The 17,653-nt window shown below is 33.7% G+C and overlaps 1 protein-coding gene across 1 annotated transcript in view; it reads right to left on the bottom strand.

Annotated features, from left to right (window-relative positions):
- Window positions 1–13,815: 13,815 nt before the first annotated feature.
- LOC106462028 overlaps window positions 13,816–17,653 on the bottom strand; it is an 84,218-nt gene continuing 80,380 nt past the window's right edge. The window contains exon 5 of the mRNA XM_013921900.2: window positions 13,816–14,136. Within this exon, the coding sequence (XP_013777354.2) occupies window positions 14,050–14,136 (87 nt within the window). The 3' untranslated portion in view covers window positions 13,816–14,049. The remainder of the gene's footprint in view (window positions 14,137–17,653) is intronic.

Raw genomic sequence — 17,653 nt, 5'->3', positions numbered from 1 at the left:
CATAACAAGTGGGATATCGACAAAAGCTGAGTAAGAACTTTTTGATTTATCTGAGGACGCTTCGCTAGAAATGAACTTTAACAGCAGAAAACTGATACAGTTCTGGGTGTCTGTTCAAAAACCGTACTCCAATCCTTTCCACTGAAGCTTTGAAGGTACTTCTCCCTTTCTCATCTTCATATCATTGTGAAGTTGGATTTTCAGCAATGGTAGGAATCAAAAACAAATTCCGAAATAAACTTCAATTGTCAAATTCCTTACGCCTGAAACTAACCCACATTGATGTTGATGTCAATGCCATTCTTGACAGTAACAAGAAACAAGCACAGCCTTCACACACGCCTCATTATTAATGAATTAGATAACATTTATAAGTTCTGGAAATGTTATTGAAATACGTGAGTATTTTTAAATGTAATTGAAATACGTGAATATGAATGAATAATATTTTTTATATTCTTTCATATGTTTTTGCCCAGTAAATTTGAGTGGGTCGCCATAAGCTGTGGTCATGAATAATGGGTCGCGATTCTAAAAAGTTTGGGAACCCCTAGACTAGAGAGAAGGCAGCTAGTCAAGAGTTACTCAAATCGAATAGAAGGATTTGACAACAACTTTTATAATATACCCTTAACTCCAAAGCGTGTAACGGAATTTTGAGACAATGGAATGCAAACCATGGACCCTCGTATTCCGACACGCTAACTATTGGGCCACCCCCGGTTTCAGCAATTGAATAGTCTCTCACTTATAGATATTTTCAGTTGTAATCCCAATAATATCCCACTAGGTTCGGCCAATGTAGGAAATTTGGATTATACTTAAGTCCATATACAAAGCTGATAATGCAAAATAATTCTCGTACACGCAAGCAAATAAATAATAAAAATATAATAACTAATTAAATTCACTCTAAATTCACGAATTAACCAGGCTCAGATTTGTGATAAGTCTGGAGTATATAACATCTAGAATATGTTCGAATTTATAATAAAAAAATGCTAGAACAGTAGCTGTAGATTTGGGCTTTCATTCTATGAAAACTAAGTATCTTTATTTTATTTCACTAGGGAATTATTCTTTGCCTTTTCTTTGACCACTATTTAATTTTTTGTGATATTTCTTGTTTTACAACGTATTAAACGAATGCAAAACACTACAGAAACATGAGAATATGATCTTAAGCCTCCCATTAATCGTAACTTCAAAGTATAAAGGAGTTACAAGTGCAACAAATGCTGTCAGTGTGGATGTGGCTACAATAAGATATTCATTCAAAGAAAGTTATCAAGAAAATGAGAGCAAAGATAGTTTATAAAAACGAAGAAAAAACTAGAAGTGAAAAATAGAGAGAAAAATCTGCTATCATTTTTATCTCGAAGATGGCGATTCAGATGTTAATGAAGATCATCCATTGTTCCCTTTTTCTGAAACATTTTGTAAAGGTTACTTTATGTAGTATGTATGCTACTGTTCTTGTTCAAATACTTTTGATTATTGTTTGCACTGAAATATCTAAGTTTATGATCAAGTTTAAACTTAAAAAGTAACTGATCTTCGTAAAAATAGGTTAGCGTTGACAACCAGATCGAATGTTATATCGAAATTAGTTTTCAGTTTTGTGCTGGTTTTGTACTCTTTAGAACCAAGGCTTAGACGATAAGAGAATCAAATATGAAAAATTAGTACTTCCAGATCTGATGATGTAAACATTTATCACCATATTTTCGAGATTTTGGCCTAGTTCAGTCGCGAATTGAGGGTTGAATAAAATACAAAAATATATATTGTATATACAAATCTAATCAAAAACAACTTAGGTTTGATTGGGTATCTTAAAGGAATGAAATCAAAATTGGCGGCCAAACTTGTAGTTACACTTATAGCATTGATAATAATTTTACAGCAAATATTTATTCATTGGTTAGACAGACCGCGTTTATTTGTTCAACTTGTGGCATGATGGTGGGTAAGTAACAATAACCATTTTGCAACACTACTAACGAGCTAACAATATGCTAGTAGCAATATTCTATGACTACGAGCTCGATCTGTGAGTTGCCAAGTAACAACTTGTCCTCATATCACATGTGGGTGCAAGATTGCTTATGTGCACGCGCTAAGTGATCAGCTAGCAGCTTTATCACCTAGATAAAAAAAACGTAGACAACGTAAATTTTCTAGGTCTAGGTTCTAACTATGATCTAACCTTTGAAAGTAAAGTTTTCAGTTATATATACATCTGACTCGAGGGTTCTGTGTAGGACAAAACAATTCTTTCATAGCAGTCACTGCCTAAGACGTGAGTCTCCTAGGTAAGGATGAATGCTACTGTTGCCGAAGTCTGACTAACTCTAGGCTGAACATGAGAATAGTTTACCTTTGCATTGTTTTCAAACTAAGTGTGACCTATTGACATCTAAAGTTGTACTTGAAACAGGGCGATTTTTAAAATATGCCATTCAAGGAAACAAAGCAAGAAGAAAGGAGAAAATCTTATGTTGATAACTTTAAAAACTTTAAATGGACTCTTTCAAAACATGTATAGTCTTGGGTAATGGTCAATGGTATATTTTACAAGTATTGCATAGATGTATACACACTATCAAAACCAAAATATTTTCTCTTCTACAAAACGTTTTACCTAACGGGCGCTATTAGGTTTTAGGTTCAGTCTCAGTCTCTTTAATATTATACTCTGTGAATTCATACAGTGTTTCAAATGAGGCGATAAATGTGCTTTTTTTCGTGATGATATAGCCTCTTAGAAACAAGAACATAATTTTTGTTTCCCTTGTCACATATTTAAGAATATATTCAACCTTGAAAGTTTCCTTCTGTGCATTGAAATGTAACTGTACAGTTGTTACCCAAAGGAAAATTTTACCATCCCAAAATTTCAAACCAAGAAAATGGAAATATCTTGGTGACGTAAATCAAGTACATTGAAGTGCTAGTGGGCAATCATTTATCTTGACAATCATATAGTTTTCTTATATTGAAACTTGTCTGAATATTTATTTTTAGAATTTTTGTGCATAGCTTCTCAAGGGATATTTGTGTGAATAATTGTTCATGATTTTGAACTGATAGACTAAAAAAAGAAAGTATATAGTCAACAGCACCCACCATCAACTCTTGGATTATTCTTATCTGACTAAATAGTAAGCTTAAAACTGCAGAGTGCATCTTTGCAATAACACAACAAGAACCATAAAGCCTCAAGTTCACTGTCTAGGTATGGGCATACCATACTTCTTTCAAGGTACATCGTACTGGTATATTATAAGTAACAATTACAAAAAAAAAGTATCACGTTTACCGAAACTACTTGGCTGTAAGTTATATTAAATAATGGGCCAAAAAATTAGGAATGGCCAGCGCAGATAGCCCTCGAGTAGTTTTGTGCGAAACTCAAAGCAACCAAAGATTATATCTTATTATTGCATGATGGTGTTTGGATGGTTGGCTCTTTAAGCTTAGTAGGCACTTTTATTGGCATCTATTTTTTGTGCAGGATGACAATGCAACAGCATTAGCACTCTTTGAATTATCACAGAAAACAGCAGATATATTGTTCATCGGGTGTTTGAAATGTCAAATTCGCTTAATGTTAATCTGTACTTTATATAAATGCAAGTAGTATGTAGATCTGCATTTTGATTGAGGAGAATGTTTTAAAATGTATAATTTTGGTAGTTTTATTGTTGAACTTCTCGGAATTCTATTGGAATTGTCATGATTAGGTAATACTGCTACTTTATTTTCTCAAGTTGTTATTTTTTCTGGCTTTAATTAGCCGCATCTCATTAAATTCGCATTGGTGATGCAACAATCCTGGTTTACTTTTGAAACGGCATGTTGTCTACAACTTTTACCTACAATGATGGAAGAATTATTTGTGCTTGGATAGCTAATCATATTGGAAAACCTGGGAAGAAAAGGGCTGGTAGTGTAATAAAGTGGTATCATCTTCTGGCTGTTCATTAATAATACTTCTTTTAAGTAATTCCTACAGTTCGAACTACAAAAGTCATGGCCATAGAATTAGTCTTGCAGACTTGTTGGTCAAGCATTTCGCTGTTCCCAAGAGTTGAGATTAAGATATAGTTGTGACTTGGTACTTTTAATGTAAATTATATTATACATTTGTCTGGTCAGGTGGCAATCACAATATTGTCCGTTTTTCAGGACTCCTGGAGACTCTTCAACATTTATTTAGAGGCCTACCCATGCTAATAAACGCCAATATCTCAAATAATGTATAGCTCAGATGCATTTGCCCTGTTCGTTCGCTTTCTTGTTAGGGGAAATTCCTGTCTTTCAGCCTTCTATCTGGCATTATTAACAGTGTTCTTCAACCTTTTAAAGCTAACTCTCTTGTTAGTTGCATTTAATAACATTGTAGGTCTCTTTCTCTGCAAATTAATTGTATGTTTGTTTAAGTTATGGAAATAATTATGGAAACACTCAACAGATACACATACAGGAGACACAAATAACAGTTAATGGCAGCTAGATAGTGAACTTATTAATGGTACAGTTATTGTCATAGAAAAACAACTAAACTGTACAATGCACTAGCATTTTGTCCACGAGTTCTTTACCTTTCACACGGCATTACACCTTGCTTTCATTCTGCGATACAGTTTGTCAGTGTGCAATTATGGAATTTCGTTCCAATATTCTATACTAGCGAAAGAACCGGCTTCACTCAGGTTATTAGGTTGATTGCGTGTGTATTCATAACCCATTTTAGCATAAAAGTATAAACTATATACTTTTGTTGTTAAGCAGCATGACGTAAAACCCGTTGTTGGAATTCATTGTTACCAAAACACAGTGGCTTTTCTATATATTAGAAGTTACTATATAAAGAACCACTTTTTTCTATGCGTTTTTCGCTAGCTTGCCTCATTAAATAGATGCGCACGTACGTGGATAAGATAAGTAATAATAATGTACACTAAGTATAGGCGTAAAATTTGAGGTTTCTAGGTGCTTTCTTCTTAGAGCTATGGTGGTCACAGTTCTTTTTTATGTGGTATTTTGACAGCTTGCCTCATAAAAAGGTGTGCACGCACATGATTAAGTAATAATACCCAGTTGCACACCCTCAAGGTCCACTTAGTATGGGTGCAAAATTTCAGGTTTCTAGGTTCTTTCCTCTTGGAGCTATGGCAGTCACATTTATTTTCTATGTGGTTTTTTGCTAGCTTGCACACACGTAGATAAGTTTGGTTTGGTTTCTTATGAATTTCATGCAAAGCTACACGAGGGCTATCTGCACTAGCCGTCCGTAATTTAGCAGTGTAAGTTAGAGGGAAGGCAGCTAGTCATCATCACCCACCGCTAACTTTTGGGCTACTCTTTTACCAACGAATAGCGGGATTGATCGTCACATTATAATGTCCCCACGACTGAAAGGGCGAGCATGTTTGGTGGGATGGAGATTCGAATCCGCTACCCACAGATTGCGAGTCGAGCGCCCTAACCATCTGGCCATGCTGGGCCACGTAGATAAGTAACAATACCCGGGTGCACACCCTGAGGGTCCATTTAGTATGTGTGCAAAATTTCAGGTTTTTAGGTTATTTCCTGTTGTAGCTATGGCAATCACTCACACGCACAGAGGCTCACAGACACACCCTTTTATTATTATAGAAATTACTCTCCACACTTTTCGTTCTTCTCGCATTCTCAATTTTTATACATGCCCATACAGCCTCAAGACTATCCATATCAGAACTTTGTGCAGTCCAACCCATGGTTGTGTGCATTCTGTCAGCCTCTTTAGAATCAATTATTTATTTGTTTTTAAGTGCAAAGCTACACAAATAGGCTACCTGCACTGTACCTTCTGCGGGTATTCAATTCCGATTTTTAGCATTACAAGACTGTAGGCTTATAGCTTCATGTGCGCTGGAGGAGGTCCGGTAGATGGGGCAGCAGCCGGACCAACATTTTGTCACAGTAACTGTATGGCTTTTTAAACATTAAACTTGCACTTCAAAAACTGTTTCTTGTTAAACAGACGGACTTATAATACTATATATATACTAGTATGTATGAATCAGTATAAGAATGCAGAATAAATTACATGTGCAATTTGCAAGTGTACATGTTTGTGCTTGCTTATAGCTATGGTGAGTATAAGTGCCAGTGAGTACCTATTTTTGTGAATCATAAAGACATGCTTGCAAATGATTAATATTTTCAATAAATTATAGTAAAATTTGCACAAAATTGCATCTCATAGCACTTGTTTTTCAAAATTTTCTTGGGGCGATATGCATGCCCCCAAACCTCCCTAGCACTGACATGCTTTGCATGCCAAAGTGTGCTTTGCACAGTATTATTGAGTTGCCTGACCAATCCAAAAATGCTTCCTCCATACCTGAGCTTTACCACTAAAACATCGTTTCTCTATATTTAATTTATGCTTGGGATAATTATTTTACTGGAAGATGAATTTTCACTCGATGAGTTGTGTTCCCAGAAAGAGAGAATGGCATGATGGATCAAAATGTCTTTAATTATAAGCAGTTAGGGTGCTATGGATTTTTTGTCGATAACTGACATTACTGACACTGGTCTTCCATTATGTTTTACTATTTATTTTATACATTAACTATGATACAGTTATCATTTCCATCATTGAATAAACTGTCATTGATTATTGCCAAACAATTCAAAACTGAACTTATCCGTAAAGAGCATACATCTCTAGCCTTGTTCATTCCACTGCTTATGATCCGATGCCTATTTCAATATTTTGGTTTGGTTGCCTCTTCTTAGCAGCATTTTGGAAACAATTATACATCCATTGAGACCTCTTTATGTTAATGTGTATCTTGTTATTTTCAAGGTAACATTCACACCTGAATTTACAGCAAGGTTATTGGCAAGATCTTTACGTGATCATTTTCTGTCTCAAAAAATAATATAGCCTGAGATACTTAACATCACCTTTGGAGAGTTTTGGTTTTCTATCTCAGCTATTATTAACAGTACCAGTTTCGCATACCCTTTTCAGAGCCTTGCATACAGCTCCTAATAAAACACAGTGCTGACAATTTTTAGCATGGGGTATCCTTGACTAGGCAAATTTTTGATTTCTACATACTTGTCTCGTGGATTTTCACTTCTGGTAGTCATGACTGGACACACAATAACTACTGTACTTTTATAGGTTTTTTACTGATGTAGCACTTTCTGATCAGTTGGATGAAAAACAATAAGAGTATATAGTATCACCATGTGACTATGCTCTGGTGCAGTTTATTTTCACACAATAATGGGATGGAATCCTCATAGTACTTGCCTTTTATATCTTTTTTCGTCATTGTTTTCACAACTACTTCCAGTACTATATGTTTAGTGGTATAGTAAAATCCACAAGTATTTGAAAACCAAAAATATTAAGAAGAAGAACAGTAAAAGTCAACCGCTAAGAGCACTTGAAACAAAACTGTTCATGCATTAAAGTAATCATATTCGTGTTTGGAATTTTACACTTGTATATGATTGAGGAAATACAGATCATGTATTTAGATGAATTTTCAATATTCTGCCACCAGAAGTTTGTTTGTAGTCAAGCGCAAAGCTACACAATGAGCTATCTTGTTTGTTTGTTTTGAAGTTAAGCACAAAGCTACACAATGGGCTATCTGTGCTCTGCCCACCACGGGTATCGAAACCCGGTTTCTAGCGTTGTAAGTCCGCAGACATGCCACTGGGGGCGCCACCAGAAGCATTGAACTAAAGTAAGGTATGCCGTAACTACTTGTTTTACTCACTTATTTAAACTTAAAAATTAAGGTTTTACAAATCGATATAAAGGCTAATATTATATATATATCACATCTGCTTATCATTTCAGTATGTACATGTATATGTTGAAGAAGAAGAATCTTTGTCACAATGGTGATAATAACCAATCATGAAGCATAAAACGAAAACAAAAAACAAGATTCTTAATAACCCAAACTGTTGTAAGGCAGATATAAAAAAGCATTCTTAGGTAGAGCTACCAAACTAGAAAGAACCTTTGATAAAAGAGTTAGCACAAAGGATCACATATAAAGTGTAATAGATTTAAAATAAGACCCAAAACTCGAGCGCTTTCGAATAGTTGACTATTCTTCTTCAGGAGAACTAGAAAGGGCTATATTTCAAAAGTGATTGAGTTTCTAGTTTTTAAATTTAATTCTATAACTCTGAATTATAATTGAAAGAATTGTTGTTGACATAGGCAATCTGGCAACTGAACAGTTTACTAAGCATGTTGTTCATTTCAACTGTTCAATATTTACTGTTTTAGAAATTAAATGTTCTTCTTTTATTATTTCGACCATAAGTTTGGATTTAATTTTAATATCTTTTAGAGGCCAGGCGAATACACTACCGAGTGAGCTAAAGAGCTAATCCCCTAAAAATTGCTAGTAAGGCACTTTACACTACCGAGTGACCTAATCCCCTAACAATTGCTAGTAAGGCACTTTTTAACAACTAACTCAAACTACCACATTCTTGCATTATCAAAAACAAGCAGTTTATCTTACTGTAGTTTCATTTTTTTTATTATCTAGTTGGCTCGTATTTAAACTTGAGACTACTCGTACACCAGGCAAGTGCCCTACCAACTGAGTTAAAGGGTTAGACCACTAAAATATGCTGATAATACACTTGTTTACAACTCAAACTACCGCACTCTTCCCCTTTCACACACACACAAATGGCTGGTCCTCTGGCCTTATCTCAGGGTTGTGAGACAGCCCCAAATTGAATGCAAATTTTTAAGCGATTGTTTCATCAGCTCGAGATCGAAACCAAACCTACTTGTAAGTTGTACACCAGACGAGTATTTTACCAACGGCGCTAAAGTGCTTAGACAGTAAGACACTTTTCAATAACTAAATCTGCCACATTCTTCCATTATGGCAAAGAAGGCTCCACGTTGGCCACCAGTTTATCCAGTGGCAATTTGAAGTTTTATTATTTCTTTAGCCTCGATTTAGATTCGAGACCTCTTGAACACCAGGCGAGTGCTCTAACAACCATCTTAAGTAAATAGTTAATCCAGTAGTGTTTGCTAGCAAGACACTTTCAACAACTGAAATTGACACACCATCTTTTAAACAATGTTTTGGTTATGAATGTATAGTATAAAGTAAATGCAGGCTTGATGTGGCATGGATACTATGATTTTCTAGTCATGATCCAGTCCATGAGAAAAAGACATACATACAATTTTGAGTTTATGATACAATATTTTATAAACAAAATTTCACTGCTAGTGAACTATAAGTGAGTGGTAATTAAATAAAGTTGGAAAAGGAAAACATAGCGAAATTGTATTGTTTTTGTCACAAAGCACTAAATCAGCCAAAAAATTAGTCTTAAAGTCTTTGTCTCTTAAGTTTTTGAATTGAAACAATTTGACTATGTTCCAATTTTAATCAAGCTTTTATTGGATATCTAAAAAACGCAAAAAAAAGAGTGACTGATATACTGAGGAGCTGGACTAAAGACATATTTGAACAAGTATTTTTTTATTTCAAGTAGGATTCAAAAGTTTACATGGTAAATATATTGCTTCTACAGTGATTTTCACAAACTATATCACATATAAATTGATAACATCATAAAACGTAATAAACCAATATTCAACAGAACTTCAGAATATTAATTATACCGTTTTCCTTCAAATACTACATGGACACTTTTAAGCCATTTCTGCTATCATGTATAGTGACGTATTATAATACGTTACAATAAATGGTTTATAAGCACAGCAATATTAAAAAAAATATATAGTATTTTGAAGGATTACTTACTTTAAGGAACAATATTATATCATGTTATCCCACACTCCTTTGTCAATAAAGCCTCTTATTTAGCAATATTACAAGTAATGACTGAACAAGTCTATACAGGACATTATTTTTTTATTCGTGGTAAATAATATAAGCATTTCATCAACTTGAACTAAGTAGATCATTTAATAAAGAAGATTGGGTGGTATGTGAAGTTTTGAATGTCCTTGCATTGTAGAGAGAGAGCAGCGAGTTGGACCCAGTCGGGACAGAGTTATATTACATTATATTTTTTAAGAATCCTAAAATATGCCACAGTCAGGTAAATCTAATGAACCTAATTCAGCTATTGTTTGTAGCGATAGATAAATAAATAAACCACATCATTTAATTAATCTTATAGCATATAGTATCTATGCATCACATCTCTTAAAAGACTGATATAGTTTCAAACCAAGGGTTTTTGTATTGTAAATTCAAACAACCTGAAAGTTGATATTCTTGAGCGGGGAAAATTTCAGAATGTTTTAGTATTAATTGAGAATTCGGGAAAAAGAATTACTGAAATTATGAAAAACTTAAATACACAAATAAGGAAATAGGAATTAGGGGGCTCATTGGCAGCAACGTGCAACACACAAAGTATGTGGTTCAAATGCTGTTATATTCTACTTAATGGAAAAGCATGTAGCGCCATGCAATAAAGGAAGATCTGATTAAAACAAAAAAAAACAATTAACACTCTCCTTGTTTTTTCAGTATGTTTTCATTGCAGCCGAAAAGTCATGTGTGTAGGATCATTATTTTACGTTAGTCTCAGTGTCGTACAGAAAGGTGTGAAGGTCATAACAAAAACCTACAAAAATTTATGACAATGTACAAATGTTTATGCTGGTAGACACATTAAAGGAAGAAATAAAAGAATTCGTGATTATTACATGGACAGGACTTTGAATTATTTTCTCCAGATAATTGAAAAGAAACTGCGAAGAAAAGAACACGTCACAACAATAGTATTTCTATTGAAAACCCATGTAACGCCATGCAGTTGAAGAAGATTTGATAAGAAAAAAATATTATTGGTCTTATTATGATATAATTAATACAATAATTTATACTGAGTTATGATATTTTATCACTTCTAAATTTATTTTGTTTATATGTGTTTATAAAATTAGATTTTTTGGGGGGAAGTTATTGATAGCAATGAACAAAGCTTACCAGTGGTAGTAATAAGGACAACCGGGAAAAAGACAAAGAAAATGACACAAACAGGTAAAAAAAAAGTAAATCCTACATTTTAGGAATGGTATAAAATGACAAATTCCGAAAGAAGCCTTATACTTTTTTATTATTATATACATGCGTAAACCCTGTAAAATAAAGAAAATTACACAAACACGTAAAAAGTAAAAAAAAAAAGTCCTATGCAGTAGGATTTAATACTAACAGCAAGCGTTGAACAATAATGGGAAGTCTATAAGGGGAAGCCAATGATTAGAAAACTGTATTAATAACAGCTTAATTATTAACTCGGTTTACATTGTTTCAATAATTGGCTTAGGCTTGGCTTAGCTGTTATTGTTACTGTTTTCTAAAATACTTTTTGACTTTTTTACCTGTTTGTGCAGTTTTCTTCTTTTTTTCCGATTGAATATTTTCCATTGTCATTTTCCTACATTCTACACTTATAGAGTACATATACCAATTTCTTTACATCTCCTATATAAATGCTCCACAACGTTATTTTTAAGGATGTTTTTATCATTTTACTATCAGCATCAGAAAAATAACAAATTCAACTGTGGTCTAGTGGCCACAAATTTCTGTTCTACAGGCATCTGAAAGTTTGAAATACAAGTTACACCTATTTAGGGAAGAGCTAATCATATGATGTATGAAATACAAGATTGATGAAAAAGTTGAATGTTCTGAAGGTTAAGGCTAGCAATATGTGATAGCTATTTATCACTTCTAGGGTTAGCAAAATTAAACTGGCTGACATAATATAAACATAATCACAAGGGAAATTTTCAAACTAACTTAAGATACAAACTATAGAATATGTATACTACAAATAGAATGAAATGACTTAATCAAATTAATACAACACTTTTAAGTTTTATTGAAAAAATATGTATTTTCACATTTTTAACACTATTAATACTGTTGTAAAGATGTAAACTTTATGGATGCCACTAAAACATCTTATTTTGCAGTTCTATGTATTTTCTAGAATAACATAAACTTTGATGAACTGAAGAGTAAATATTCATATAAAACAGTGATTCAATGATGTACAAAGAGATGGATACTATTAATTTCTGTTAATAAGATGAAAAAATTTAAAAAATAATTCAGAAATACATAAAATTAGCATTTGGGTTTGGTTAGCCATGCCACCTATACAAAAGTTTTCTCAAGTTAATTTTAAAGAATCTAATTATTGGTTCATTAACACAATTCAAAATTTTAAAATGAATATGCCTTAACAGGAAAAAAATATATTTACATTTTTGGAGGAAAAAAACAAAATATAAAAGTCTTAAATATTAAATGACCCAGATAGCATGTAAATGTTGGACCAATGTGAATCATGTTTTTTTTTTTACTCATCAGTCCAGCATTGAGAGAGTAATGGCTAAATGGCAATAGATAACATAAAGCCATCATGTTAATATTAATATTAATTACCCAGACAGTAGATCAAGGTTGGTTTAATATTAACCCAAACTTTTAACTGTTAGACTAACGTTGATCCTTTTTGCTGGATATTGTATGGTTATTAAACATTTATGGAATGCTGCCATTTGGTGAAATGTAAATAAAATGTTACCTAGTATTTTTTGTGTTGAACTTCATGCATAGCTACTCAAGGTTTACTTTTATCAGACTGAATAATGGGATTTGATCTTACTTCTTACAACTCATCCACAGCCCAAGAGCATGAAAATGCTTTGTAGTATTGCACAGATTCGAACCTTGCTTGCCAGCTCTAAAATCCAGAGCTCTAGCATAGGGATAATTCACACCCACTGTGAATATATGTTGTCAAGTCAAGGTGATCTTAAACGTAAACATTATATACTACTAATAATATCTTGTGACAACCTTTACTGCCCAGTCCATATGTTAATTTAGTCTGTAGTAGTGCAAATTCATTAACTTAAAAGCTGGCACATACACTCCATAGACCAAGACATTGGAGTGGCAAAAACAGTAAGCTCTAAAATTAACTGTAAACGAAAAGTGTTAATTAATTGTATTCTAGATAATATTCTAGAACAGCTAGGAGGTTTAAATTAATGACCTTATTACTTCTCGTGCTTCAAACTCATACAGTCATTTTTCAAAGTTCTATATTTTTGTTTTATACTCTGTGTTACTTGGTAAGATGAAAGTATTGTAAGAATAATGATAAAAAGAAGAGGAGGAAAAAAAAGACATTTTTTTTCATAAAACACTTCACATACATAGATTTATACCCCTTTACACTTAATTGCTTATCTAATACTGATTAATAAACTGATATTTTAATTAGGTATTCTTTAATTTCTTGGACTGATATTACCAAAGCATGGGTCCAAAGACAAACTAACACACTGGCCAAGTTTTGATCTTTTATTAACTCTTATCAGCTACACAATAGTCATTTACTTGTCAGAGATCTGATTTTGGGTCTATGTAGTTTTATCAATATCAACAATGTTCTAAAACCAATCACCAGACAATGTTGGCTCAACATTGGTCTGCTATCTGTGGATCCAATTTTTATGTTTGAGGCCTTTATATAGGATTTTAGATTGTGTTTTGGAGAAAAAACAAACAGCATAAATACAGTGAACTATCCAAAGGATATTTGAAGTTTCAGTTGGAATAGTCTACTAGTTGTATTAAATAATAAGATTATGTAGGACTATTTTAACACAAAACAACCATTTTATACACAGTTATTAAAGGTATGTTTACTGACAAGCATACTGTGATACAAAGCAACTCTAAGGCACATTTTTATTAGTACATACAGTGGGATTCCTCCTTCCTAGCTGTAATACATAATACAAAGTCTTTTAAAATACACACAAATGAACAAACTGATAATGGGAACTTTCATTACTTCCACTATCCATATTTTTCACTTGAATATGGGTTTATACAATTCCACATGAATGACTTCATCACTATTGACAGTCAGATTGCTGCTTTATATACACAACCTACAAACACAATCCTACAAAATCATCTGTGCACGAACTTTGGCATGTATCTTTAAAAATTCCGAATCCTCTTTCTTCTGGGTTTTCTCATCATTTTCATACTGAAATAGACAAGTCATAGGATAAGAAAGAATGGAATAAAGAGTGAGTTTTAACTTTAGAAAAACTCAAAATTTTAATTACATTTATTTCTTTATCTTTCCATAACTGATTACTAATCATGCAATTTTTTAAATGACTCAGAACTATAAACTATAAAACAAATGATATTTATACACACAAATCCATAGACTTTGAAAGTCAAAGAAAGAAACTTTCTTTGTTTTATTAATGTAGTTGTAATGTTTCAGTGCTGAAGCATTATATCATTCTGTTTTAGGATCTTACAGGCAGGTGAGTACTAAAAAAATACAGCTGTTTCACAGTGTATTAAATACCAATTACGATTTGTCTTCTACTTCATGTGATAACTTATCTGAAGGTAAATAAGGGAATACAATTTAGATAAAAGACAAATAGTTAAATATATTTCATTGAACAATCACATTGGTATTGGGGGGGGGGGGAGTTAACTCTATGTAATTTATTAAAAGAATAATGTTGTGTGTCAGTCAGTCCAATATTAGTATTGGGTAGTTGTACAGTGGAACTTTTACGTTCATACGAGTGCAAAAACTACGACGTTTATAATATTAACAAAATTACTTCAGTAACATAAACATGCAGGAAATATCCCTGTCAGCGAGAAACCCACCCTTGGAACTGCAGTGCGCACTTTTTTTTAAAAGTATCAAAAATAAACGGGAAAAGTGCGCAATAGGTACGGAATGGTCTAAAAAGGTGAGAGTAACTCTCAGAATTTAAGAATCCTTTCTCGTCGCGGAGAAATAGGCGAAAACATCGTCTACCTCCCGACTTTCCAGAAAATCAAAGGAAAGATTCGGAATGCTTTGATTTTAGCAAATATTAGAGTCATTTTAGTCCCAATGATGTTATTAATCAATTTCAATGCATAATTAATTACAATAAAGATGTTTCTGGTTTTCTTCTAGTACGTCTTCAATCCCAATGTCCAAATCTTGTAAGGAACACTCTCCAGCATACATTTCCATAAGAACATCACGCACTGCCTCTTCCTTCTCTCTCTCTCTTTTTTTTTTACTGGCTTTTGGATCTTTTGCACTAATCCACTTTGGGAGATAACTTGGCAATGTTTTGCTGTACATATAGCTGGAGGTTCACAATGTAAACACATTTCATAGCTTTTACAGTTTCCTTTTTTTTGTATTTATGCTTCTTCACATGGTCCTGGCCTTCTCGTAACTTCCGTCATACTTGCGCCGCGCGAAAATGGAAAAACTGATTTCGAAACAGCTGAATTTTTTACATACGGCAGTGTTATCCAGTTTTTATGATATTTTTCCGCGCAGAAAATGATTCTGAAATTTTTATTTTTTTCCGGCGAATAAAATGTAAATTTGGGGGCGGGGTCTGACTGATCGGGATCTTAAGTTAATTCTTTACTTTTCCATGGCTTATAAATAACAAAATATCATTAGATCTCAATACAATTTCCAACAGGCGCCCAAAAATCGATAATTACGTCTAAAGTTTAAATACGCTTTGTACGCGAAGCATGAGTTTACCTGCTACATAATCTACGTCAATTAGCTTTATTAGTTACTGCTAAAACTTCATTCGATTTCAATGCTCAACAGCTCACACAATGCGCGAAAGAAAATAATTACAGGTTTCAGGCGATATATAGATATGCAATTTAAGCAAATATACACACAAGAGATTTACAAAAAACAAAACAAAAAAAACATGTCACTTCTTGATGTCACAAATTTAAAAATTCACTATTTTATAACTATTATACGTTGCTAACTATCTCAATACAGGCGCTTAAAAATCGACAATCATGAGCGAAGAAGAATGTACCCGCTAGGGAAATAAACTATTAACACCACTGAACTTAGTTATTGGCTGTATTGTACCCGATAATTTGTTAATACTTTAGTGGAGAGTAAAAAAAAAATGTTGAAAGACAGTTGGTTTTAAGCTTCTTCATACCATAATTTAAAATATTCACTATTTTATAACTATTATACATTTTTCAACTATCTCACTACAGGTGGCTAAAAATCGCTAATTAAGCCAAAAGTTATAGGTGGTAGTTGACCCAACATTATGCTAATACGTTACGGGAGAAGAGTAGAAGGGAGTAGATACTATTATGGAAGTAGAAAAAATAATAATGAGCGAAATAATGACAAATGAAGACAGTTGATTTTTACACTAGTTGATACCATAATTTTAAAAATTCACTATTTTTTAAAGTCGCTTTATCAAGAGTTCGATGAAGAAAAAGAACTCGAGATATTAGGTAAAGTTATCTATTACCTACAAAGACAAGGTGTTTATATAAAAAAAATATTTTGTACAGTGATATATTTTGTTGATAGTCATTTCATGTTTTACACTTCTTTACTTTAAATCTAAATACAGAAACTCCATATAATATTCTGCTTAGTAGGTTTTGTTTCATTCATGCCGAACTGCATGATACAATAACAGCATTATTTAAATAATTTGTCTATTTAAAACATATGCCTTCCTCATATATATATACTGAGTGGTCACAAGTAAATAGACACCACCTTTCACAAAAAATGAAAATGTTCAGTCATATTCACATGAATTGATATATTTATAATTTAATTAATATCTAGTAGATCTTCCTTTCGCTTCGTGGAGTTCGTTGATTCTTTGGGGCATCGTGATAATCATCTCGTCAATTTTAGATTGTGGGATTTTCGCCCACTCTTGCTTCAAAACTTGGAGTAGATCGCTCTTCGAAGTTGGTCTTTTTGGTTGTTTATTGACTTGCCGGTCGAGTATGACCCAGAGATTTTCGATGGGGTTCGTGTCAGGAGATTGGCTCGGCCAGGGCAACTTCTGGACACCATTTTCTTCCTGCCACTTTTGGGTGTTTCTAGCAGTGTGACACGGTGCTCCATATTCCTGGAACAACGTTGTGTTCTTGTCCACGAAACCCGAGGAATAAAGTGGCAAGAGTCCTTCCTCCAATATTTCGACGTATTTCGCAAAATTTATGTCGCCAACGCACTACACTAAGCTCGATCTCCCACCAACCCAAACAGCTCCCCAAACCATCACGCTGAAACCACCATGCTTCACAGTTGGCTGCAATCTGTTGAGCCAAAACTCTTGGTGAGCATTCTCCAGACCCATATCCTTCCACTGTCCGAAAATTGAGCGAATCTTGATTCGACTGAGAACAATACGGTCTTCTAAAAGTCCAGAGGCTTGGTCATCATATCACTTGCCAACTTCTTTCGTCTGACTATGTTGGCAGGTCTTAATAAAGGCTTCCGTCTAGCTGCTCTGCAACGATAACCCAATCTGTGGAGAATCCGTTGAACGGATTTCGGGCTCATCCCACCAACTTTGGCCACTTCTGCAGTCGTTAATCTGGGATCCATTTCGAAGCTCCTCTTGACAGCCCTTTTTGTCCTCTCCGATGGACCAGGACGACCCGAACGCTGCTCAGTTGTTTCCTTGCCGTGTTTCATGAACTACAGGATGATTCTG

Source organism: Limulus polyphemus, unplaced genomic scaffold (assembly GCF_000517525.1).
Source record: "Limulus polyphemus unplaced genomic scaffold, Limulus_polyphemus-2.1.2 Scaffold1077, whole genome shotgun sequence".
Taxonomy (NCBI): domain Eukaryota; kingdom Metazoa; phylum Arthropoda; class Merostomata; order Xiphosura; family Limulidae; genus Limulus; species Limulus polyphemus.
Note: the sequence above shows the minus strand (reverse complement) of the source record. Positions and strands in the feature narration are given on the sequence as shown.